Genomic DNA, 27,589 nt, shown 5'->3' with positions numbered 1-27,589 from the left:
GATTAGGGGCAGAGCGGGTCATTTTTGGTCAGTCTTTGTCAAAGTCATGAGGCAATAATGAGGAAACAAATTGTTTTCTTTCACATTTGTTTTTGTAGTTCACAAGCAGCACTGTTTTAATCCTCTGTGATCCTCTCTTTTTTTAAAGCGCTATTGACCAAAAATCTGTTTCCTTGCTTCTCCAGTTTTTACAAGCTTTCATAAGTGTACAGTCTAAAATTACCACTTATACAGTCATACAAAATATTTATATTGAATATTGAATATTGAAAGAAATTCAAAGTAGTTTAAGATTATTTTCATTACGGATTTTCTTGATTAATCAATTGTTTTGTCTATAAAATGTCAGAATACAGTGAGAAATGTTACAATACCCTAATATGTAAGGTGATGTCTTCAAATTACTTGTTCCTAGTCCCAAACCAAGAGATTTTGAAGAGATTTTTTTATGATATAAAACAGAGAAAAGCAGGAAATCCTCACATTTAAGAAGCTGAAACTAGTGAATTTGCTTGAAAAGTAACTTAAAGGATTAATTGAATATCATTTCATCTCTTGTCCAAAGTTTTATTTTTTTCCTGTGTTGAGTGTAAAATCCTCTTTCCACCACTACCACTACCTGAGGGAATGTAACATACTCTTGTTTTGCATAGCCAGGAGAAATCATGGATAGATATATGCTTTGCTGTGCAGAGCTGAGCTCAGCTGCTGAGGGGGTGTAAGGGATCTTATGGTCACAGCCTGAATCCAGTGATGGGCCAGTAGAGGGGCTGCTTAGAAGATGCTGTACTGTAGCGAAGCATGCTGTTGTGGAGTGTATAGTTGATGCATTTATGAATTGTTGTAAACACTATATTGGAAAGAACCCTGAATAATTATAAACACATTACAGGTACATTCAGTGTGGTCAGTGTGAGCCTTAAAAGAGGTTTAACAACCAGCAGTTTGGTGTAGTTTCAAAGAACCACGAGACATCTAATGGAGCTTCAAAAAGGGCCATATCATCTGAAAACTATATTATGGTTGCATTGGTCACAAAAACTACAAGATCATGTAAAATGTCAAGTGGAACAGCCGAGAAAATCCTAGCAACAAGAGCCACATAAACTTCTAGAAAGAGGAAGAGTGATCACAAGTTGAAACGTAAGTATATGGTATGTGGCAGGCTGAAAAACCTGTTAATTGGCACGCAAACTAGTACAACCCTTATTTGTACAAGTTTTTGCTTAAGTGATTTGACAAGTGTTCTTTTACCCACCCCTTAATATCCTATATGTTCTAATATAGTTCCTTTCTCAGTCTCTCTATCAGGATGGAGTGTGAAGGAAATCCTGCCCACCGTGGACACGTCGTTCTGGTTTCACTTCGCTTTTTGTTCGTGGCGGTTTAAAATCAGGAAATGTGTGTTTTCTTCATAAGCACAAAAAAAAAGGGAATGGAAAGGAAATGTTGAGAATATGGTGGTCAGTAACGCACAATGCAAAGAAACACAGCACAGCACAATGTTAGATTTAAATGAATAGACAGAATGTAGCTGAAACCTCAATAGATTACATTACCCACTAGCATATGGTAACAGGTGTGAGGACAGCTGTGGACACGAGGCCTCTGTCGTTCAATACCCTTAAGTGGCAGTGGGATCCAGATTGAGTTGCATCTGATTTCCTCCGGGTTCTGGCTTATGACATCTGCTTGGTGTGCCTCTTTAGCCTACTTAAAACATTTGATTAATGACTCACCCTGTGGTCAAATCATTCAAACTCAACAAGAAGTTGTGCTTAAAGTTTCCTTCTGTCACTTTTTTTTGTTGTTCCTTGGAGCAGTCTGTGACTTGAGTCATGCCAAATGACTGCTGTGTTTGTGAGTGCCTCCCTCTGACAGGAAGCTGAGCCGTGATGGTGCTGATAGCAGTAAGACTCATTAAGTCTGGAGACATATGATAGTATGAGACACACAGTGGGGACATCCCTTTGGTCTGCTTCCCTCTTGCCATGTACAGCACACCACTGTTTTTTTTAAGTGTTTCCTCTTTGGCTCAGATGACAGAGGGAGGACTTATGGGAGAAGGTGTTTCAGGCTACAACATGCAAACTGAAGCAGCTACCCACCTCCAGTGGATTGACTTGATAATAATGATGATAATAGCAATAATTGTAGACTGCCTGGCTGAACCTCCTCCCTGGTGGGAGTCACGTCATGAGGAGTCAACCTAAATACAGATAATCATGAGTAGAACTATAGATTTGGCTATTTTGGTGGTGATGGTGGTGGTGGTGGTGGTGGGGAGGGGGGCTATTAATCAGAATGTAGCTGTGAGAAGCAGTGATACTGCAGCTTTAGAGCCAGACTCAATTTCAGGAATGCTTGGGCAACGATTCCAGAAATGCTGACAGAAAGGCACCATATGCACACACAGCAAGTGCAGGCCTGCCATAGACAGCATGACGCAACAAAATGGCCAGCTACTTTCTATAGGAGAGGGACGATTAAAGGGTTTCACACTGGAACCCACACTGAGAAATCATACTTTGGGTTGGGGTTCCATGACCCAACTTTTGTGAAGGCACATATTTTAAGAAATAAGTGTGTATTATTCATATTAAATGACTCCCTGTAGTTTGAGGTCTAGCATTACTGACAGATTAGAGGCAGATTTGACAGCTCATAAATACTTGAAATAACAGGGTCACACACATAGCTGCTTTAACAAAAGTATTTTATTCTGATTAATGATAAAACACTTTTTTTTGTTCTCATTTTCCCTGAATAAGTAACAGGTTCTTATTTCTTCCTCATACAGGATGATCTAATTAGCACAGTGTGACATAAGGTCAGTGGTTATAACAATATAACCACGGATATTCCAGTGTTTGTAGTAACAATCAAAGTCTGGTTAACATAGCATGCAATTATCTACCTCCAAAATAGCATTGTTTTCCTGTACTAAATGGAATCATTAAATAGGTAAACATTGAAAAAAGGTAAAATTGATTTATGGTTAATTAGTCTACTAATCAGTGATTTGACATGGCAGTTGCTATAATTGATTTGCTGATGATGTGATACATGATATATTTTCATCAGTTTTACTGTGAAAGAATTGGGTAATGTGACCATAAAATGTGCTGAGTCCTGATGTTTTTTAACAGTGTTCCTAATCTGTCATCAGCAGTCTCTGATTAATCGCCGCAGCTTGATGTCAGTAGTAATTCTGGCTCCACATCGACTCCCTGGTAGCAGCTGTTTTCAGAGTGCCATCCTCATCAGTGTTGATTACTGAGTCTAATTATATCTCATAAAAGAAAAAAAAAAGGTAATCATTGTCATCAGGCTTAGTTTTTAGCTAGAGAATATGCTTTCTTAGCAGTTCATTGTAAAAAGAAAATACTTTGCTGGTGTTATATGAAAATGTTTGACCCAAAAGAAAGCACATTTATTGACATTTTGCTTGATTTTCTGGGGGTTTTGCATGTTCTCTAGACGTTGAGGCCTGTGATATAGTGACAGTCGTTATGTTTACATGCACACAACAAATCAGGTTACACAGGAGATCAGACAAAGAGTTTATATGCACTATGGCAACCTGGTTGCTATAAAATCTGTGTGCACATGCAGCACGCTGGTAATCAGATTACACCCCTAACCTAGCCTTATTGTGGATGAAGGGGGGGTAGCAAATTACACAAATGTCGAGTTTCCCCATCAATCTCATGTAGTCTCTCTACATTATTACTGTATGATGTAATAATGATGGACCTTCAACATGAGCAAGGTGATGTTGTGATAATAGTTGCTGCAATGCCAGCACATAAATGTGGTTCTTTTTGGAAAACAAAAAAAGAACCTTGTAATGAAAGAAACTTGTAAAGATGGACGTTTCTGCAAACTGCCTTCTTCAGGATGAGTTGACTGTATTCAAAGCATTCATGCCCACAGATGTCTATTTAGCTTAGCCTTTCATTTGAAATGCATATTCAAGACATTTGGGAGTCTCTTACACTTTGCTCAAAGTGGGTTGCAGTATGCGCTGATTTGCTGATCCGGGCTCTGCTCACATTTTAGGACGACATAATCAAACTGAAAGAGCGTTGGTGAAAAAATGTGCCTTTCGGGGAATGCCACAATGGTCATTCTCAGAGGTCTCAGACCTGTAGCCCTACGCCCTGATGAGGCACAAACAAACTCAGAAGCTGCTCTCAAGACCAAAGCAGTCAACTTCAATAACAGCTGTTTCTTCAGAAACAGTCAGTCCTAATTAAAGATGGTGTAGCCATTTCCCTGAAGTCTTCCTATTCAAACAGTCATTACTTTTATTTATTATCTCTTATGATCTGTGTCCTCTCAGCTAAAAACATAACAAGTATTGTTGACAGTCAAATATTTGTCCCTGAAATGTTCAGAAGCCTTCGAGTTGATCCAATACAATTGTTACTTTCTCAGTCTTAGTGGTTTCAGTAAAAAGTAATGATCAAGATATTGGTCAATGCTGGGCTTATTATACAATCTGCTTTTGAGATCATAACACCAAAACGACCAAAATCCAAAGCTCTGCTTTTTGTCTTTCTGACAAGAGCAGCTTTGGTTTTATGTAACAGAGGATGCCAAGACACGGGTCCATTAAAGAGAATGACAGATGCTGTCTGCTGTGACAAGCTGTTGGTCTACTAGTGGTAAAATAATGCCTGCTTGGCTCTTCTGGCAAGGGCTGATTACTGTTTTAGTTGCCCAGTCTTTTTATAGATAGAGCCTGTGTGTTTGTATGCTAGCAAGCACCCACATGTGCATTCATGTGACAATGCATGTATCTATGCAAATTATACTTAATATACAGTATGGGATATGTGATGATACAGATATGAATGAGCTTTGTTTCTTATAGCAATGAAAGATGACGAGGGAGGGCACATGTTAGTGGCTCAGTGGTTGTGGGCTCAGTTTATACACAGGGTAGGGCACGATTCTTTACAAGTCAAGTTATGAGAAGATTTTACAAGGTTTGAATTGCCTCGGGTACAAGCTCAATACACCCACCACACAATCTGCTCTCCGGCAAGAAAAGAAATTCTTGTTTCTTCTGGTTTTTTTTTGTTTTGTTCGGTCAGCAGCTGAATGGAACCATTAAACCGGAGCCATCAAAGTCTTGTCTACAGTAGGCCTGCTTCTTGTGTGTTGATTATTTAATCTAGTTAAAGAGGCAGTATTTAACATCAGAATCACATAAATCTCAGCAGCCCCATTCCCCTGCCATTCTCATTTCAAAGTGAAACATGCTAAAACCAATTGGACCCAAGCAGAGACGTCTGAGGCAGAAGTCATAAGTCTGTCCTGTCACTTACTCCCCAGATAAGGCGGGAGGTGGAGCTAGGAGGAGTGTCAATCCTGTTGACTTGAAGCTTTCTGGCGCTTCAGTCTATTGCCTCCAGCTCCTTTAAGCTCCACAGGCTTATGTGATTTGACTCATTGCATTACAAGGAGTGTAACTCAGCACGTTCCCTGTAGCCATTAGTAGTGTAAAAAGTGGCCGTGTGATGAGACATTAGTTTGGTGATGATTGTGCAGGTGGGCGGTGGGATACGAGGCAAGACAACTAACAATTATTGTCTAAGAGCCCTGGTGCAAGGATAGTAAACCATTATGATCCAATAGACCCACTCAGTGACCAGCAGTACATGATTTTGGTTGTACTGAACAGCCTCCGGGTGTGCTTTTGCACAATATGTGTTCTGAGTCAAGTAAGGCTTATAAACACGTTGAAAAGTGTGTAGGTTTAGGTTAAAAGTGACTTTTGCACAAGTGAGAATTGCATAACAGCACTGTTATTGCTAGTGATGAAAGAGTAAAAGTTGATAACGTGGCCAGACATACCTTTGTGTGTGTGTGTGTGTGTATGTTGGTGCACACTGCAAATCAGCATGCATATGTGTGTCGTTGTAGGCCTATGCCTTGTGCCTTCATGCCTTCATCCCTTCATGCCATTTGCAGCCATTTATTTCAATGATGTACACATTTGCATTGTTGTCGGTGTTTAGTTTGTACATATGGTGTAATGTTTCTTTTCTGTACCTGGTTTGAAACCACAGCGGAGCAGTTTATGTTGAATGTTGACGTTAAATGAAATGCCGCTGCTCTCCTGGACTTTGCTCTTTGTGTAAATTTGTATACTGTTCTTCCACCCATGCCTTGACCTTCCCCGGCATGCAGTTACTGTATTTACGCAGCGTGTCGTGACGTTGACAGGAGGGAGGGGAAAGTGTCTCAGATTGAAGTAGATTGTATTTTTCATTGAGGCCCTTTATATTGAACTGTAATATATCAGAAATGCATGTGGGGACATTGGATATTAACCAGCGTTTACACTGGTGATGCAATCAATGTTTTTCTAGAAAATGAATAATAGTTTTTAGATGTCTTACAGATTTTACATGCTTCATGACTTTGCAGCTTCAGTGGTTTTGACGTTTTGATATGGTGGCATTCCTCCACTGCATTGATGTTTATGGGTTTTTGTGGTAATTAGTAGCAGGGCTGTTGTAACAATGGCCATGGGGACTTAATGAACAAATGAGATTGACCACAGGGTAGGTGGTCGGCAATGTGACCCATTTGCTTATGTCTTTGCCCTTTAACTTTACCCTGTGTTGCAATGATGCAATAAAATGTTTGTGACACTCGCACAGTATGCACAAATGCATACAAATCTGAACAATTTCAAAACAACACATAAATAAAAACTTACACACATACTTAACACACATACACATGCTTATACACACAAAACTGGCCTTTCAGCATTTAGCCACAGAGAATAAGGCAGTTATTGTGTAGAGTTTGGTAGAGCTCCAATGATATGGTAGATTAATTACAAAGAAATAGACAGCGCATTAGCACAGCGATGCAGTGAGATGAAATGTGTGCAACAAATTGGGACACTGGCTCTGCTCTTGTCATTCTCTGTTCTCTCCTCTTTTTGGAGAGAGCTACAGGCAAACACACACACACACATTTAGACGCATACACACCGACCCCATCTACTCAATGTATTTGAATACCCCTTCATTCCTATGTCATGTTGATTTCCTGCTCGGCCTGACCCTTAAATCAGGACACCATATTTACTCCACTGCCTGTATGGCTGCCAGCATGACAAAGCCTTTACACAGCCAGCAGAGATGTGCTTCTGTAGAGAGTGAACAATGGTTTGAATGGAATCGCCACGGCTGACCAATTCAAACTAATGCGAGTAGGAACAATGCTGGAATTTCTGTTGCATCTCTCATTAAGATATGCTAAGCGCATGTTGGTCGCAATGTACAAAAGTTATGGTTTTACATAAGGTTTGAGATGTTTTTATATGTCTGTTTTCCAACAAAAAGCTTCCAAATCCCCACATATTTGCTATACTGATATGCCCTCTGGTCACATAACCTAATGAATCTTTATGTGTTTCCATGTTTTGTTCCAGGCATTCGTCTGCAGAGATCAGGCGAAACTTCAGTGGGAACTATGGCTTTAATCACAGCCGAACCAACTCCAACGCTTCAGCCTCAGTGTGCCTCAATGTGGTGAGTTTCCTTCTATAAAAAATAAATAAATATATAAATAAATAAAACAACATTGGGTTTTTAAAATGAATCTGTAATTTCTCATTTTTATCCATCAAGTATCAGGTCTATTATCGATTCATATTTACCTAGAAAAAATAGTCATAAGCAAAGTCAACATTTTGCATTTGAACTATGAACATTTGAATGTGTGGCAATAGCTACCGGCGGGTTCCAGAAAGGAATATAGGTAATGGATGACATTTGGGATTAAATAAAATGAAAATGCATCAAAGTTTTCAAATGACAAATTCCTTTTTATGAGTATTATTTATCTAACAGAATGAATATAAATACTTAAGTGTGTTTAAGAAGAGCAGCAGACAAGAACTGAATGCCGGTGTCACCTGTCAGAGAGCTCAGCCGATTTACAATATGACTTCACAGCCTGATACCCACAGCAGGACCAAATGATAGGTCAAAACATCATTTAACATTAATGCTGGGCCTCCATAGGAATATCTCATTATGTGCTGCTAACTGTGTGAATATAAATATATACAGTGGAGTGTTGCACTCACCAAGCTGCACTCACACAGCTTTAGTGCTTTTGCCTACACCACAGGGATTTAAGCATATCTTCTTCACATCCTCTTTACTGTCATTAGCTCTGTGAATGTCTGACTCAGTGTGGTGTCTCGTCTTCATAGATTATAATTTGAATCATGGAAATTCTGCTACGGCACAAGTAGCAGTTCTTACAAAAAGCAGCTGTCTGTATTTCTGCAAAGGAGATTTTTTTAGGAAGTATCTTCCTTCCTCTTACAATAGATGGGATAAGAGCACAGTCATGGTTTAGCATGCTTTTGATAATATTATTATTGTTATTATTATGTTTATTTAACAGAGTTTGGAAAACTGAGTATCTCTTCTGCAGTTTCTGCAGAGGATTGAATACCATTATGACAGGTTGTTTTCCTGCCTCTTTAGTTGAAGCCAAACAGAGAGTTAAGAGTGATTCCTGCTCTCTCAAGCAACCAGACAGAATGATGCACAGTAATCCTTTGCAGGGATTTGTTCCCACTACACTCTTGTGGTACCCTGTGAACCTCTGTCTCTGCCTCCCAGATTCATATATTCCACTGTCAGTCTTCCTACTTTTTTTTTTTTTTCTATTTCTGTCTTTCCCTCACATATCTCCTCTCCCTGCCGCCCCACGTCTCTCTCATTGAAAGTTTTCTAAAGCTCTTAGGCGCTAAGTCTCCTGACATATCTGTGTGCATGACTGACTGAGCTGCAGCCCTTTGATACTTTCCCAGTGATGATCCTTTAGCTAGTCAGCTGACAGGTTTTGAGGAGGAATACTTGGACCATCCCATCCCACCCCGTCTTGTAGCATGCAACGTGGTTAATCTCTAACCTGCTTGGGAAATGGGTCAGTGCCTTGGCTACTGACAAGCGCTGGATGGGGGCCTGCTTACCTTGCAGCTTACACGGGCAAATCTTTAATATGGCCGGATTTGGGATACGGGAGAGAGGTTTTAATACCATAATCTCGGGGATGATAGTTTCCCATTATTCAGCAGTCGCGTCTAGCACGGGGATGAGGGTGGGATGTTTGTTGAGAGGAGGGAGGCATGTTTGTTGTTGCAGTTGTGACGGGGATCACTTTTTCGGTTATCACAATTCTCCCTCTCTTACTCTCCTGCCATTTTTAGCGCCTGAAATGATGAATATTGATGGCTCGTGGTTGTTCGTTGTAGGTTTGATATACAAATTGAGAGATTAAGAGGAAAAGCAGCATGTGTTTTTGTGCACATGTGCAGTGGCTGTGTGTGTACAAGCAGCATACACGTGTGTGTGTGTGTGTGTGTCTTTAGTTTCTGTTCCTGTCTGTTGAAACACCCGTTGATGGAGGGACGCCTTGTTTATGTCACTTCCTGTAATGTCTTGTGGTTTCGCCCTTTCAACTCCAAACTGCAAGACTTTGAATGCAACCACTGTCAATACATTTAGCGGGTAAAAACAGTCAGGCTCAACTTAAACCTTTTGATAGACTATAAACGTCTCTTCTACTTTTGGTAATGCTGATTGTTTCTTCTCTGATCTACTGTGGTTCTCAGCCTCTAGGAATATGTGGATCAATTTTAAGAGGATCTGTGCACTGCATTGTGGCATAGTTTCAACAAAAAGCACTCAGCGTCAGTAGGTGCACACTGCAGGTTCCCATATCCGGAGTACGCCATTTTGTATGCTTCCTTTTTGCTGTGCAGTTTTCAGTTTTCAGCAGGGTGAGTCTACACTTTTTGTATTAGCACAGCTGTCATTTAATGAAATGATAGAAAGAGATAATTAGTACACTTAATTGTTCAGAATATCATGACTCAGGCGTAAGGTGGCTGTATCTTGTTAGAACTTTGTTTGTCATGACTTCTTTACATGTCTGTTTTGTCATATTGTACACTGAACAGTTGGTAGATGGACATTGTATTTTAAATTGATTAATATTCTTAAAACAGCTCTCAATAGTAATTGATATTGCAGCTATTGGTAAAAGATGTGTAATTTTACTAAAAAAAAGCAGCTTATTAAATTAATTTCTTGTTGAGTTTGTCTACACTGAGTTTTGTCTGTTTTGATGTAGATTCCTTCACTTCCTGGTAAAATCAATATTCATTCTCATAAATTCTTGCAAAGGTATTAACTTTATAATCACTACTAAATAAGCTGATAGAAAGTCTTGCTACTGATTTGGCAAGGAGAAGCTTGCTTACTAGCTCCACTCATGACTCCAAAGAGCAGCAGGCGCTGATCGGAGGCATGCATAGATTTGCATTCATTTGTTCCTGTTAGCCTCCACACTAAACAAGAAAGAAAAAGAAGCCATGTTACAATGATTCTTTGAACTTTGAAGCAGAATGCACGAGAGATGCAGATAGATGAGAGGACCGCCACTGTAGAAACACTGTTGACACCTCCTCCTCTAAAGTTTTCATCGATAGGCGTGTCATTTACAATAATAATCATATGCTTGCTCTGTCTGGCTTTCTGTGTATTCTTTCCTTCTTGTGTTGCATGCTAGCCATTGACACTAGCCCTTGTGGTACAGTTTGCTCCTGAGTGCTCAGAAGAGAAAAATATTCCTCGGGGTAGATTGATGTGTAAAAACATGTCTGAAGGCAAATGGAATTTGCTCCGCTCTCCAAAGTTGAGTACATCAGTGACTCATCTTGTTGCAGCAGTTATCTAAACCTCTTCTGTGTCCATTATCTGTCAGTGTTTGTATGCCAGCGGTTAGTTTGGTTCTGTGTTTTTCTTCCCTTTCTCTGTCTCCTGTAACACTTTCTCTCTCACCCAGTATTTTGCACACTACCTGATTGTTGTGCAAACGCTTCCTGTGCAGAACAGTGTGCATGATTAAAAAGCTTAAATATTCTTTTTGGATAGTGCTAATGTAGATTTTTTTTTCTCTTAAAATGTTGTACTCTATGGGTTGAGAGACTTTGTGTGTTTATTTCCAAGCTTTTGCCTACATCAGCCTGCATACTATAATCAGATTGGAGGCCTGCTCATTTCGCTTTTACACTAACACCTGCTCTATGCAGGTTCCCCTTTTACAACCTCAGCCAGACGGGCACCACAAAAGAGACGTGTGTTATCACATCAGTTGTGTTTTTTTTTTCCCTCCAGAGAGCCCTTTCTAATGATGAAAAGCTCATTTATTCTTCCCCTTTAAGTGTCACAGGGAATTTATTTCATTGTGTGTATGGACGATTTGAACAATATGTGCTGATTCAAAGACCCAAATGAAAATTTCAGCCCATTTGTACTGTACATAAAAGTGATTGCAGCTTTGCCTTTGATCTTCTGTGGCTCTGGAGTGTGTGCTGATAGAGTTTCTGTCTAAAAATAGGTCCACAGTGAAAACTGTCTGATACTGTCCAGCTTGTTCCAGTTTCTATTTATGTATGTGCTTGAATCTTTTGTTCCACGACAGGTATGAGGTATAAGAAAATAGTCATGATTCAACATGCCTGGTCCCACCTCCCCTCCTATCTTTTATTTTTTTTCTCAGTCCTTTTCTGCACTATTTGAATACAACTGAGGGCTCATCAATCAACCAATTGCTTTTCACAAATGATTGATCCATTTTGTCTCATGTTGCCTCTTTTTTGCATTTCCTTTTGTTTTTGTCACCTTAACCCTAAATATGCACGGTCTCATGGAGGGAATGCTTTACATCTAAGCTTTTCAGACAAATGATTAATAATCCCCCTGAAGGAGATCCACTGATTCTCTGCTCTGTTGGGATATTTAATAAAGATATTTGGTGCTATGTGTCCTATTACTTACTTTAATCTCCTCTTCTCCTTCAACCCCATTGCTTCCCTTTCACCATCACCTCTCGATTCTTCAGCCCCAGTCGTATGAAGCGGTGGAACCTTTGGACTTGGAGGAGTTCTTGATATCACAGCTAAGAAGTGGAGACTCAGCCCTGATGCAGGAACTTGGGGACTTCCCAGACGATGACCTTAAGGTGGAGCAGGTGGATAAGGAATGTCGCACCATTCGACACTCTGTCCCTGAGGATGGGTGAGTCACAAGAAGACAGATATTAGACAACAGAGGAATAAAAAGAAAAATCCTCTCAAAGGAAATAAACAAGGTGATAGGGCAAAAGGAATGAAGAGATCTTTAGTGTTAAATAGTGCAGAAAATGTACAAATTAGTGTGTTTTAGCTCATCATCAGTGTTTGTTAGTGGTAAAATGACAATCTTCATGCAATCCGCTACTGAATCGTTTTTCTAGAAAAGTTTGGCAACAACAACACCCACAAAACTGAAACAGAAATATGAGATTAAAAGGAGTAAGGAAATGACAGATTCCGAACACTGTTTTTTCAAGCCCATGTAGGAAAATACTTTTTTTTTTTTTTATCTAGCAACTTTTGTGATCTGAGTTACAACAACATTAAAGACACCTAGTAAGGTGAGAGTAAAGTGTTACAATAAGATCAAATGTAGAGATTAAAAATGGTCAAATAAAGTGCAAAATTAGTTTGTTTGTTTGTTATTCCTCAGGTGTATTGAGTTGAAAGGCACTGGTTGGGAGTATAGACTTAAGAAAGATTCATGCCGTTGCAGAATAAGAGCCAGGAGCGTAATCATTTTCTTTGAATGCCTTCAGTCACTGTAAAACTATTCTGTCAACTTATGTTATCTTAGCTTACTCAGAGTTTTCACTTGCCCAACACCTTGACCATGACAGGAGAGGAATGTAGAGTTTTCAGTTGTCTGTGAATGTTTGCAAGCATTTCTGCATGAAAATCTGGTTACATGTCTTTGAAATTTTTCTCCTCCTCATCCCTTTCTTTGTAGAGTGGAGTTGGATCCCCATGTGAGAGACTGTGTAAAGAGTTACACCCAGCCGTGGCTTGTGGTCTCTAGAAGGTAAATAGTCTCCCACAGAAGCACAAGAGTTACCGTGTTGCAGTTACAGAGTGCTCAGGACTCTCAAGATTGATATAGCTGATGTACATGCTGTTTGGCTTCACGTAGATACCCTGACAGATATCTGTGCAGTTTTGAATGAAAAAACTTCAGCAATAATATCTAGGTGGATTTTCTCTGATGTACAGTGTTTATTGATCACTTCAGGCTTTTGTATCTTAATCAAAGATCCCAAAAAACACAGACAATAATGTCCTCGTAAGTATTTTAGCTGTTGAGGAACTGTCTGAGAAGTCGCTTGTGTCTGTGAATCAGGAAACACGAAGTCTGAGAGAGCCTGATAAATGTTATACACTGGGATCTCCTATCTGATTACATTGTAGAGCTCTCTCTATTGCTCTCTCTCTCTCCCACAAACACTCACATACACACATACACCGACACTATGTTGTGTAAGACTTCTGTTTGTGTTGTTATCTACTTTGATTAGAAGTGCAGAGGTGTATCAGCAGTAACCATGCATGTTGTTACTGGTGTGTACATCTGTGTCTGGGTATTTGACGCGGTGTGTGTGTGTGTGTGTGTGTGTGTGTGTGTGTGTGTGTGTGTGTGTGTGTGTGTGTGTGTGTGTGTGTGTGTGTGTGTGTATGAAGGTGCCAGGGGGATGGCTGGAGTGCATATTCGGAACGAGCTGGCCTACACAAACTCCTTCAGAAGCAGACCTTTGAGTCCGACGTCCAGTCAGAGAAAGAACAGACACCAGTAAGTCACACAATCACATCCAGCTGTGAATTAAAATGTACAACACACACAGTAATGTTCTAAAGTTCCAGTTTTCATCTGAATAGAGTTGAGATGAATTAGCCCACAGATCTTCAGATCAGGAAACCTCACTCACAATCTTTGTCACTCAATAGAGGAGAAGTATTAGTTCTCTTCATATTGCCTTCCTCAAAGCCAGTCTTGTGCAGTGTGGAAGGCCGCTCTGTTACACTGGAACAATTATTCACTTATTTCCTTCTTCAGTCACTCTTGTCCTGTACAGTTCATAAGACTCTTGTGTTGTAGCTATTGTGGCAGACTGATATTCTGGTCACATTCTGCATTTACTCGCATTTAAAGCTATTACAATTTTTGGTTATGATGCTTGGTTAGGTTCTGGGCAAGAATAAACAAAAGAAAATATTTTGATATAGCTTTATATGCATCTCTGGCATTAACTTGATACATTTCAAGTGTCTAAATTTAACTGAATATTTTGACATTTTGCAAAATATGCTTAATTGCTTTTTTGCTGAGAGCTCATGTGAGACTCACTCTCATGTGAAGCTCGATCCAGCAGTCAGTTAACTTACCTTAGCAAATCAGCTTAGTGTAGCATAGACTGCTAGGTCTGGTTCACTGTACATAGTAAAAAACAAACAAACAAACAAAAAAAACGCCTAATAGCACCTCTAAAGCTTTCTGCTGTAACTGTTTCTTGGTGAACAACAGCCAGGAGCTGTGATTTCCTGTTGTCTTTTCACTGTACAGTGCTGGGCAGACAAATAACTTCCTCAAGAAATCACTTTGTAACTTTCTCTAAAATCACATATTATTGATTTTTGCATTTGTGTTTGTCTACTGACTGAACAAATGAGATGCAACATGTTAATTAGTGAGTTTTTAGAGGTAATAATTGGTGATATTTTTAAAATCCAGGCTATCTGTTTCCCCCTGCTTCCAGTCTTTATGCTAAGCTAAGCTAAGCTAAACATTGTGTTGCTCTGGCTCCACACACAACAAATAAGCATGTTTACTAAAAAGTCAAACTATTTCTTTAGGTGTATTTCTCAAGCAGAGTTAAAAGCAAAGCCACTTTCCGACTTTGTCCTTGGATGTCAATATGTTGCACTTGGTTAAAGTGTAATTTTGTGAAAAGAAGACATTAAGTGAGAGCAATATGGTAGTCCATACTGATCAAGGCTTGAGAGAGAGAGACTGCATTACTGTGGGAGAGTGAGGGAGGGGTGGGAGACTTGGGTGGGGGATCCTTTAAAAGTGAACACAACAGGGTTTTGTTATTCCTATCACTCTTTCCACTGTGGCAGTGGCCCTTCTAGTTCACTCAGCCTGGCTTGAACACAACTAAAACTGAATGTTTTAATGCACGCCATCCCTGATCAACTCTTTGTTCCACTAGACTGTCAAAGTGATATTGCGGTTAAATCACAATATCACACAACTTTTTAAATCATCACGTAGCTGAAGTCTGCATCCCTCATCAGTCCTCCACTGACATTATTTTGAGCCAAGTTCCCATCCTCTCTCACTGCCCTCACTCTCTAGCTCTTTTGTCCTAAAGTGGCCAAATCCCTAGGTTAGGCAGTCCCAGCCAATCCAAGTCCCCGTCAGTACCACTCCCAGCCTCTGGCTAACTACCCAGCCATCACTCACCACCAGCCAGCCTCACCAGCCCCCTCCTATCTCCTCATCCTTGCCAATTCTGGTTAATCACCCAAACCAAAAGGCCCTTATTACAGCCGCAGGCTTCCCATGATCTACATGCCAGAAAGAGAGTGACAGAGAGGGGAAGAACAGCGCTATTGTCCTTCAGTGCTTAATAGGTCTCTTATATGGTTCAATCTGCTTTAGCAATAGCCCTGGGATCATGGTGTGATGGTCTCTCTGAGCCTGAACAGAGTGAGGCTTTAGCAGGGAAGCTCGGTCAGTCCTTGCCTGTGGTTTGAGAGCGGGGATGTGAGATTGATGGATGATGGGAGTGAAACAGACAAGGAGGGAGGGGTGGCGAGAGGGACTGTTCAGAGCAGGATGTAGTATGGGAGCAGAGAGGTTATGCCCTGCCCTGTAGCTGAGTCTGAGTAATTCCATATGGTGCCAGTACCAGCCTGAGAGACCCCTTACTGATGGGCAGAGGATGCTCAAATCCTTTGATTTTAATTAAGTTTAGTGGCAACTGTTTATCACAGGAAATACAGTGAATACTTCCTGACTCCAGACATGTTTAACAACACTTGTGATAATGTCCTTTTGTGCTTGAACCTGAGCCACAGACTTGGAGAAGTTTTACAGATGCACAGAATGTATCTGTTGGTTAAAGATAAGAAGCCAATGTACAGTATGTTCATATTAAAGTGAGATTTTAGATTTATTCACTTCGTAAGAGTACTATTAGTGGTATCCGAGCATGGATATTTTCTGAATGAATGAGTCTTGTACAGTATTTGGAGGTCTTTTAACCAGAACAGCAACAAACAAGGCTGAGCTAAAAGGCGCCAAATATAAAATATAAATTTGTTTGACAATGTGCAACAAAAACCATCTTTCATGTATTTCTGACACTTGAGTCTCCTTCCAGACCTTGCAGGGTGTCTGAGAGGACACATTTGCATGTCACCCTGCTATTGTCAGTGATTTAATTAAAGGCTATAAGCTAATGCTGCTGCCTGGTGCTCATTTTGCCCAACAGGCCAGTGCTGTTGCTGGCAGGGCACTGGGTGTCAAAAATGTGCAGCATCTGGTGAGCTTGTTTTTCAAAGCTGTCGCGACTCTGGGTCAGCAAGTCAGCTCGGCCCTCTTTGCTGCTATCATTTTTGTATAGCAAACCATCAGCCTGCTGGGAGATCTCTGATTACAGAAATTGATCAGCTAATGCGGAATGCATCAATATCGCTCGTGACAAGTAGATCATTGCATCATATTGTATGTCAAAGATTCAGTGGCTTTGATTCCTGCATTCTGGTGACTTTATTACATGCATGACTATGAAAATACAGTAGGAAAATGTACATGACAGAGGAGGGAATTGAAACTGAAAATGCATCCAACTGTCATAAAATTACAGTAATGTACTACACATGTGCCAGATAAAAGCACATGCTGAACAAAACTGTAATAAAAAGACTTAACTATCTCATGAACTTAAACACGAGCCTATGCTTTGTTCTCTACATTGAGAGCCTTGATCAGAAAAACACAGGAGACTGTCATTGTCTCCAGGCCAAAACAGAGTGTCTAGACACCCTAAATGCCTGTTAGCTGTTAGTTGTGTCTGCTTATAACATTAGCATGGAAGCTACATTTTTAATGTAATGTATGTTTTGACACTTCATAAAATTCTGTGAAAGGATATAGGATAGGATTTATGATGCTAGTTTAAAAAATACAGTATAGGCAGTTTGAAAATTGATTAAATGGTTTAGAGATTTAAAGCCATGAAGGAACACTGGGGAGGGAAATTGATGGTTAATAGGTCTGGCAAGCATTGTTATGTTGACATTTATTCATTCAAGTCCTGTTCAAGTAATATTATTTAAATGTTCTGCCTTAATAGCCCCTTATTTTGCTCAGCCTTTGTTTTTGTTGTTTTTGTTTTTACCCTTTTCTTTCTGCTTTTGCCCCAGGTCAAGTCTCCGACTCTAGCTGGGCTGAGTGATGACTCTGGCCGCACATTGACCTCCTCTGACTTTAACCTGCGGTGTTTGACCCCGGAGCAGAGAGTGGAGGGGCTGCTGGCCTTCAGCAGCCATGATGAGCTGGACCGCTTGAACCAAGAGGCAAGACATGGGAACAGACATCCTGAGCTGTTTGCTCTGTACCCACCAGCTGATGAGGTGAGACAAAGAGAGAGCTGGCTGTAATATGCCAGTCAGTGTCTATATTGTTGTACAGGAAGTGTGTGTGTTAGGTTTCATTTTTATGTTACATTCTCTGCCTCCAGTTTTCCAATTTTTAGATATACACATACAGCAATGTGCAGACTAAATGTGAACTTTAGATCACATTTCAAATCACAATTGAAATCTCGGCTGAACCATAACCAGTCATGTGACCATTAACCACAAAGTACTAAACATAGAGTATTTTATTTCATTTTTTTGTATGATGTAATGTTTGAAATGGAAAGTCTTTATTCTTTGTACCCTGTCTGAATTATAACATTTGATGCTGTAATTCTCTTGTGGATTCGCCTGCCCAGGGACTGCTGATGAAATTCAGCTATCTAGCTAGTTGTGGGACAGTCAATGAATGTCCATTGTCCCTGTTAAAGAATTTTTTTTCAAAATTTGTTAAATATACAATACTTTATTCCCCAATGTTTTTGGCTATCTAACCCTCATCAGGGTGGTTTCTGGTTCAGTATTCTTTGAATACAGTCCATCAATTATTCATATGATTTATAAGAGAAATATCCATAAACCATTGTTGCACAGCAGAAACTTTAAACTGCTGCTGGAAATGTGAAAACACGGCTGGAAAGATTCCACACACACTAATCCTCTCAGTCCGCACCTGTAAATCTTGCTTGAATTCCTGAATCTTCTCTGAACGACTACTACTCCCTATTTTTTGCGCAGTTTTAAAACGTTCTGTGCTATTGTGTTCCAGGAAGATGCGGTGGAGATCCGGCCCATTCCTGACTGCCCCAAAGAACACAGTGGAGACCGCATCCTGATCAGATGCCAGGCCATCAAGTATGTCATACATTTTCATAATACTGTAGGAGGGGGAGTAGCTCTATCGTTTCAACAGTTGCCTTCTGTTTCAGTCATAAGTTGGACAAGGAACCAATAGTTGGTTGTGTTAAAGGGAAATGGTTGCAAGGCCCCCTTTTCATGAAAATGACCTTTTATTCAGCATTTAACATACAGTACATTTTTGTATCTCACATCCAATCATGACTTTAAACTCTTCAGTAGTTGTTTCAAAAAGGCATGCAGTAGATATGACGGAGTGAGCAGTGTGGGAGGGTGGAGGAGTGCAGTGGTTGTTGTTCTTCTCCAGAAAATCGCTGTCCCTCCCTCTCTCTGTGGGATTGTCTCTCTTTCTATCATTCATACAAACACACACACACACACACTCACCCACACACACACACACACACACACATAAACAGAGTTTCTCTGCTTTTCACTTTTGATCTCACTTGTCCCTCTTGCAACCCATAAACACTGACAAATGTCTGAGTTGAACTTATTTCTCTTCTTGCAGTGGTTTGGCAACTTCATCCCCTTTCGTTTAACCCTCAGTTCAAACATGTCATCATGTACTGTATAACATTTTGTTGCTTCCTGATAAAACAATAATCTACAGGAATAGTAACTAAAATTTAAGTATAGTACCAGATAAAATCTAAGTACCATTGTTGCGTATATTGAATATTTGTCTCTCTTGCTTACTACTACATCTTCTCTTTGTAGGTTTGAGATTGACATTGAGCCCCTATTTGCCACTATGGCCTTGTATGACCTGAAAGAGAAGAAAAAGGTAAGAAACTTTTGGCTTCATTTGAATACCAAATTCACAGTGGCTTCAAAATTTCTACTTCATGTTGTTTGAATGTTGTCTCTAAAGTTTACTGCAATCATGTTATAACATGTGTGACACATACAAAAGTAGGAAAAAATCACAAACAACTTACAACACAATAGCCCTGCGGTCAAAGCCAGTTTAGTGAAGCTCATAATGTTGTTGTGGTGTGTTTGTTGTGGATACTGTTGTTGGGTATACTTTTGATCACAGGTCTTATTCATTCTGAAACTCATCACCTTGCTACATTATGTTGTTTTGCAGAGTTTGTGATTCATTCAGCAATAATTCTGTCTGTGGGGATGGATGATTATCATTATCATTATCATTACTTATTGCAGCAGCTTAAAATCCAAACATGCTATTACTCTCCAATCTGACAGGTCATCTTATCTATGACTAATACAGTAACAAACACCAATTTCGCTGTAAAAAGTCTGTTTACAATATTTTATAAATGATGGTGTAAATGGGCCTGTATCATGTCATGATCAGCTATTAAACACAAACTGTGTTTTTACTTTTATCTGTAACTCACACACATCTGTAAATATTACTAAGCAATGTATGTCAGATTCAATAGAGGAAACTTGACATTTTCACAAGTGAAGTTCACAGGAAGTGTAGGTCATTGGTCTTGAATGTTAGGCCAGGTGTGTGTGTGTGGGGGGGGGGGGGGGGGGGGGGGGGGGGGGGGGGGGGGGGGGGGGGGTGTTTTGTGTGTGAGTGGGTGAATAAAAGGCAAATTGTAAAGTGCTTTTAATAAAATTGCTATATAGATGCAGTCGATTTACCATTTACCAAAAAATACCATGTTAAGTGTCACTGTCGGTGAGGGTTTATGTGAGGTAATGTAGCAAGAGGAAGCATCTCATAAATGATGACATAATGTCAAATAGAGAAAAACATCACAAGTAAACCCTTAGTTTAAACCTCTGAATGTCTCACCAAAAAAAAACAATTACAAATACTGTATAAACTTGATGAAAATGGCATGTACTGCACATCTTATTTAGTGTAAGGTGTTTTTCCCACCCTTGTTTCTTTATAGCTGTTGTGGGTCATGTGCGTCCTGTTGATGTGGGGAGGTCTCGTAGTTTCTTTTGGCAGTCTGCGTGGTAGTGAGGGATCAGTGTAATCTGCAAGGTTTTATGTCTCATCATCCTCACATATTTATGCCCCCGGGGGTCGTCATGTTTTTGGTTCCGTAACTACTAATACTGTGCCGGATTTTCACAACCTCAACCCTTTTGAGCCATGACTGTTTGTGTTTTTTCTGTGGATTTGCACAGCTGGATAGTTTTTTGGGTGAAGGGGCTGGATGGACTTAGTTTGTGCTTAAGTGCTCATGGATCTCTCAGATGAGACAGGGTTTTACCCACTGACCTTGCCCTCTTCTCACTGCTGCCCAGTCTGGGGGACTGGTGGCTCTAATATGGTCTGATGGGTAATATTGCGCAATTTATTGCTCTGAAATTTTGAAAATAGACAGTATATAAGCCAGTCTTAGGACAACATCACTGCTAAAGTGAAGATAAACACTATATATCATGCACTATATGAAATTCGTTGCACGTGTCTTACAGAGCGTACTGTAAATCAAGGATATTCTCAGATCTGCTTCCCTCTGATGTCAATCTATCGGAGAAGAGCTGAAGTGTCACATTGTCACAGTGTATTTTGCTTAAGGTGACTAATTTTATTATGTGCTGAACTGAACTGTGTCCTAGTGGAGGATAATAGAACTTCCTGTGCATTACATTGAGTAGAGACAAAGCCAGACTGTTAAAGTGCTATGAAATGTGTCTCTGTCTTGGGTGAAGGAGAAACTGTCAAGCTTGTTTTGTCAGTTAGATTGAATTGGAGTGGAACTGTGAAGCATTTGCTGCTGACCCATTTATCGCCCCTTTTTCTTTCTTTTTTTTTTAAACTTTCTGTCACTCTGTCATTCACGCTCTCCTCATTACACTTGTTTCTTGTTCTCTTTCTACTCAAGAGACTTACATTTTATATTCTTGCACATTTCTGCTGCCTCTTTGCCTCATTTTCTCTCCTTTTTTTCCTGCATACCATACGGCTGCCTCTATGTGTCTCATGAGAATTTTGTTGCTCTGTCTGTGTTTGTTTTTTTTTTCACATCAGTTTTGTTGTTCCACATCTGTGAAATCTGCAGCAGATGTTCATATAATTCCATATAATACTCTGGTTATTAATCATGTCTCTCTGTTTCATCAGCCAAGGTACAGACACAGTATTTGACCCAACAAGTGGCCTACTTCTGACTGAATAATGATATCAGATTCATGAATATAAACAAAGATTTTAGAGTAAATCAGACAAATATGTCCACAAAAGAGTTTACAAAGAGCCTTTAGTAGTCTTGCTGTAGTTCTTCAGCAAGACTAGGCAAGCCTAGTTTAGCTGGACCGTGACTACAGACCATTGGTTGAATACACAGAGCGATTGGAACAAGTAAAACACAGTGTTTTCACATATGCAGTGGATACTGTGCAATCAGTTAGCTATGTGTTCCAGTCTGCTTGCTGTTTCATTGACAAAACATCTCTCACTCACTGAAAGCAGTTGTCAACCCAGAGACCATGACCACAGTATGCAGGAGGACCACAGATCCACGAAGCTGTATTGGATAATCTCTTCCTGGAAAAATATAAAAACATCTGCCCAAAAATTTGCAAGATGTCACATAGCTCTTTCTTCAAATAAAGTCATTTAAGGGGCCTTTAAGACACCAGATCTAACTACATAGTTGCTAAGTTGGCAACACTGGGGTGGTTGCAAGTGTGTCCTAGTGGGTTACGCTTGTGCTCTTAAACAATGTGTATCAGTCACACCTTGTCAGTGGTTTGACAAAAACATCATGTTGAAACAAGATCACTGGATTTCTTGTATCTCTTTAAATACACATTTACTGGTTTGAAGGTTGGCTCAGGGAACACTTGCACTTTCTTTGACGTGTTTGTTCTGTTTAATGGGAATATCAATCATAATACAGTGTTAACGCCATCTGGCTTTGATTATTGGGATGTGATTTCTGTCATTGAAATCAGTCATTTCTCAGTTAAAGGTAGACTCCCTCCACTGTGGTCTTTTGAGAACTTTCACTCCTGCAGTAAGTGTGCCTCATATTATTGTGAACAGGGTCACAGCTGTCACAGTTACAACATTTTTTTGGTAGTTTGGCTTCCTGTAGGAGGGCTCTGGCTTGTCACGTTGCTATTAAGAAAATCAGATTTAGAAGAAACCAACAGTGATCCTAGAATTCTTTTCCGAGTGTGTAATCTGATCAGTTACTATCTTGAGGATTCCAGTTAACATATTGGGCAGGTTTGTCTGCCCAGAAATATTCTATGGTGTGGTAAGTGTAATGGAGGTCCTATGGGATAAGCAGGGAATAGGATCACATGACACACACCAGGCCAGGGCGGCCAGGACATATGGCTCTGTTCATATCCTGAGGTCATTGGGGAGGCAAGTGGAGAAACGCCAGAGTGGACTGAATGATGATATTCCAGGATCAGTCTTTGGTTTACATGAAGACAGTGTCTTTCTTTGGGAACTACTTTACCTTTGACTGACATTTTGCATTTTATTACACCCTGATACTGATGATAGGAGAACATTCTGTCAACAGAAGTAGCCTTGTATGTCCTTTTGGTAAAGAAACATCCGTCACTGTCTCCTTCCAGATATCAGAGAACTTCTACTGTGACCTGAACTCAGAACAGTTTAGAAACTTGTTGAAACCTCATTCTCCACATGTGGATCCCTCCACCCTGGCCAGATCTGCCATTTTCTCCGTCACATACCCTGCACCAGACATCTACCTGGTCATCAAGGTAATGATGAAATCCATGACATGTGAAAAAATGCTACAGTGTGTAACAGAAATAACAGGCTTTAGCCATTTTTCTCCTGGGTTTAAATAACTTAATCCTACATTACACCCTTGTACCCTGTCATCTATGTATCTTGACTTTGATTCACACACATATGCTGTATACCTTTGCCAACAGGGTTTTAGAGTTTGATCCGATGGCTTGTGTTCTTACTGTCTGCGTTTCAGATAGAAAAGGTCCTCCAGCAGGGAGAGATCAGTGACTGTGCTGACCCCTACACGACATTGAGGGAATGTGACTCTGCAAAGGTAATGAATGAAAAATTGGTCACTGACCACTGAATTCACAAAACAATATGATGTACATTTTGCGTTTACCTTTAAACATTTTAATCATGGGTACGGTATTATGTATGTTCTGAAGTTGAAAGCATTTTTTGAACGCAGTATTTAAAAATGACTCAATTATGTGTTTGGTACTTCAGAACAAGGACAAGCTGGAGAAGCTGCGAAGCCAGGCGGAGGCATTCTGCCAAAGGCTGGGTCGCTATCGCATGCCCTTCGCTTGGGCAACCGTGAATATTATGGAGGTCATCAACACTGCTGCCATCGAACGCGATGTTGCAGACGCCGACATCCCAAAACCTGGTGTGTGCAATTGTATCCTTATGTGTGTTTGTCCTTATGAGTGTCTATTTTGACAGTGATGAATTTGAATGTAGATGTGCATTTCTTTAGAATGTGTGTAGCTGTGTGTATTTCATTTGACCTATGACCTTTACACTTTGTTTCACCAGCTAAATCCTGCAGCATTGACCGGAGAGCACAGCTGCCCAGGAGGAACTCTGAACGTTACAATACCATTGATGATCAATTCTGTAACATTGCTTCCTTCAAACCTGCTACCATCACTATCAGCACCATCTTCAAACAGGTTGGACCGGTACCCAAATACAAAGAGACAGACAAATCTGTGGAAAATGTGTGAATTCCTTGAGATACAACATACAGTACAGTCTAACAGATAGAAAAAGCTAGTGATTATAATCTAGCCTTGTCTTACTGTTTGATTAACCCGGCTCTGCCATGCATTCCATCAGGTTCCTATAATGTTTCTACCATGCAGCCATCAAGGACTGACTCCACTGTTAAAAAACATCTCTATTATTTAACCTTGAAGCAAAGGCTGTAACTTATTCAAGTGTTTTGTTTTTTTTTAACATCTTACTTTGAGGCTTTATTTTAGTTGTTGTCATCCTGGCTTTTTATTTTAAAAAATCATTTCGAAGCTAACTGTGCCAATTTGGTGTACGTGTGTGTGTCAGGAGGGAGATCGTTTGAGTGATGAGGACTTGCTCAAGTTCCTGGCTGACATTAAGAAAACCTCAGCTCCACAGAGGAGAATCAAGACAATACCAGGTCATCTCTCATCACATCTAATTGCCCAATCTGAGATTTTTATTTAATGCTTTTTTGCTCATAAGGTTTGGTTTAATTTTATCAGTATGTTTCTGTTTGTGTATTGATTATGCAAAAAAGACAGTGTGATATATGATATTATATACTATGTAGTATACTGTATTGGCATGTCATTGATATGTGAGTTTGATTTGTCCTGTACCTTCAGGTTCCATAAAACTGGACATTTCTCCACTCCATGACTTTCCACACGCCTGTTTGTCCACTGAGCTCATCCCTATCAAACCTGTGGCTGAGAAAAACATTCGGCATGCCAAAGAGGTGCTGGAGTTCCCTGCCTATGAGGTTTATGTCCCTCACAACATTTACAGGTGGGTAGGAGGGCATAACAAATATATGACCACACACTCCTTTCACATTTACACTTTTGTGCTACATTTTTTTTATCCAGTGTCACTTACCACAGTGGAAAGAAGGAGATATTTTGTTATTGTTCTAATCAAAATGTTGTTTTTATGTTTAATACATTTTTGTGAGCCTATTGCGTAGATTTTCAGAGGAAATGAAAACCGCTTATATAAAACCTGCACCTCCACGGGATGAAATACAAACAAGCTTTTGAAAAAACAAATGATTTGTAGCTTGAGGTGTAAACAGGTTTGTTTGCTTTCACAGACAGTTTATTCTTCTCACAAGCCAAAGGCAACAAGAATAGTCATGCTGTACTCATCACTCAAGAACTGACATCGCTTTGCGACTTTGCTCTTTTTAGTGTTGTGCCTATTTTTAGGTGTTTTCACCCAGGAACAGGTGAAATCATCTAGTTGAGTAACAATAAGGAGGCAGCCTTCAAAAGCAGGAGTTTAACTCAGTTCAGATGTCAGTGTCATTTGTAATGAAGTGTATGTGTGAACAAGTCCTCTGAATGGTAATTACATACTGACATTCCCTGAGCATTTGTTCAGTGTAATCTGCGGTATTTCCCTGCATTCCAGGTTTCAAGTCAGATTACAGTGTTATTTTAAAACCACAGAAGGTCACAGTAAATTACTGGTTGTTATGACTTGGCTGTGACGTTACTATCACCTTACTACTACATGACTAAGATGTTGCTGTACAGATGGTGCCATCTAGTGATGTATATTTGAACTGTCAAATTGTATATATAAAGTAGAAGCATTTTGCATGATTTTTTTTAAAACAGCATGTCTCCGTGGCACACTTTCTCTCCCAATGTCTCTTTAGGAACCTGCTCTACGTCTATCCCCAGAGGCTAAACTTTGTCAACAGGCTGACATCAGCGAGAAATATTGCCATCAAAATGCAGTTTATGAGTGGAGAGGACCCCAGCTGCTCTCTGCCTGTGAGTGCTGCTGTTCAGATCTGTCGTCTCACATCATTATTATAACAGTGCTGATAATTCCACTGTGTGGGCTCATGGAAGCGTATGCATCGTGTAATTCAGTCATTGCAACATGAATAAACACATACAGTGAAGTTAGGGAGTAATCAACAGCATGTCAGAGAAATCATTTTGAAAGCCAGAAATCTCAACACCTATCACAGTAATTAACCCTGTCAGTGTCAGTCTACACAGGTGTATCATATGAATTATGTGATCTTATAAGAACATCTGAAGTTATTGTGCCTTTGATTTGTGTTTTTTTTCCCCTCTTTGTCCATTCACAGGTCATTTTTGGGAAATCAAGTGGCCCTGAATTTGTGCAGGAAATCTACACCCCTGTTACCTATCATAACAAGTAAGTACACATTCCTTAGTTATATTAGAATAATATCATATTTGTAGAGTTTTGTCATATAAATAGACTCAGTAAATGTCTCATGCTCTCTGTCTCTCCTTGACTCTTTTTGTTGCACTCTGGCTTTGGGTTTCTCTTGTTTTCTCATCTGTCTCCGTCCATCCTTGTCCTCACCATCCCTCTTTTGTTTTGTATTGCTTCTTTCCTCAGGTCCCCAGACTTTTATGAGGAAGTGAAGCTGGCTCTTCCAGCCCGTCTGACCGAGAGACATCACTTGCTGTTCACCTTTTACCACGTTAGCTGCCAGCAGAAACAGAACCAGAGCGGCAACTGCGAAAATCTCATTGGATACTCTGTAAGATTTTGTCTTTCACTATCTAACCTTCTAAATGTACAGTAGGTAATTTCTAAATAAAGTCATAGTATTCTATCCCAATTAATTAACAGCCTTTAATTGTGCAAACAGACTAATGTTTTGACAGTACTGTGTCTTCATCAGAGTCAAAGTGGACAAAGACATGAGGCAAACAACATATATAGTCAACCTAGACCAGGTGTACAATTGTCATTGGATAATTGGTTGAACAGGGTTTCAAATCTATTGGATAATGAATCAAAGGGTAGTTTGTGTTTTTTTTAACTCTGGAAGTTTGCAGCCTTGAGCTGAGAAGCACATGATGCATTCTGCTGGAAGATGTGCGGAGAAACCTGTTTGTCTGTCAGGTGGCAGATCACTACTTGTCAAATCACTCTGGAAATCACTGCATTATATGACATGTTTTGTAACATGCTTGCTGTTTGCCTCTAATCCAGTGGCTGCCCATGCTAAATAATGACCGACTGCAGACTGGTCAATTCTGTCTGCCTATTGTCTTGGACCGACTACCTTTCAACTACTCATTGCATGCGCCTGAGGTAAACACATCTACATATCATGTATACATTTAAACAATCCATTCTACATGTACACACACATTGTATATATAAAGAAATTAATCAATTTTTAATCTGAAAACTGTTTGTTTTTATTACTTGTTGAATTAATTAACTCTTCTTAGATGAAGATGGACAAACATAGACATAGAAGACCACCCACAGTTGCATTTTCTGTTTTTCTTTTTGTTCTGTAGAAACTTCCCCCCCAGGTCCCCCCAGTCAAGTGGATGGAGAGTCACAAAGGACTGTTCAATCTTGAGGTACAGGCTGTGTCATCTGTTCACACACAGGTGAGTAATGGTGGAAAAAACACATTG

At 39.9% G+C, this 27,589-nt stretch overlaps 1 protein-coding gene across 1 annotated transcript in view; it reads left to right on the top strand.

Annotated features, from left to right (window-relative positions):
- The window catches only part of dock8 (dedicator of cytokinesis 8), a 53,480-nt gene that overhangs the window by 1,124 nt on the left and 24,767 nt on the right, over window positions 1–27,589 (top strand). The window contains exons 2-19 of the mRNA XM_042421013.1: window positions 7,463–7,562; window positions 11,959–12,134; window positions 12,921–12,992; window positions 13,646–13,754; window positions 17,396–17,605; window positions 18,381–18,466; window positions 19,193–19,259; window positions 23,009–23,158; window positions 23,386–23,466; window positions 23,643–23,805; window positions 23,955–24,091; window positions 24,483–24,576; window positions 24,785–24,947; window positions 25,822–25,939; window positions 26,266–26,336; window positions 26,547–26,691; window positions 27,150–27,251; window positions 27,467–27,562. Of these exons, the coding sequence (XP_042276947.1) occupies window positions 7,463–7,562; window positions 11,959–12,134; window positions 12,921–12,992; window positions 13,646–13,754; window positions 17,396–17,605; window positions 18,381–18,466; window positions 19,193–19,259; window positions 23,009–23,158; window positions 23,386–23,466; window positions 23,643–23,805; window positions 23,955–24,091; window positions 24,483–24,576; window positions 24,785–24,947; window positions 25,822–25,939; window positions 26,266–26,336; window positions 26,547–26,691; window positions 27,150–27,251; window positions 27,467–27,562 (2,140 nt within the window). The remainder of the gene's footprint in view (window positions 1–7,462; window positions 7,563–11,958; window positions 12,135–12,920; window positions 12,993–13,645; window positions 13,755–17,395; window positions 17,606–18,380; window positions 18,467–19,192; window positions 19,260–23,008; window positions 23,159–23,385; window positions 23,467–23,642; window positions 23,806–23,954; window positions 24,092–24,482; window positions 24,577–24,784; window positions 24,948–25,821; window positions 25,940–26,265; window positions 26,337–26,546; window positions 26,692–27,149; window positions 27,252–27,466; window positions 27,563–27,589) is intronic.

Source organism: Thunnus maccoyii, chromosome 9 (genome assembly GCF_910596095.1).
Source record: "Thunnus maccoyii chromosome 9, fThuMac1.1, whole genome shotgun sequence".
In the NCBI taxonomy this organism is placed as follows: Eukaryota; Metazoa; Chordata; class Actinopteri; order Scombriformes; family Scombridae; genus Thunnus; species Thunnus maccoyii.
Note: the sequence above shows the minus strand (reverse complement) of the source record. Positions and strands in the feature narration are given on the sequence as shown.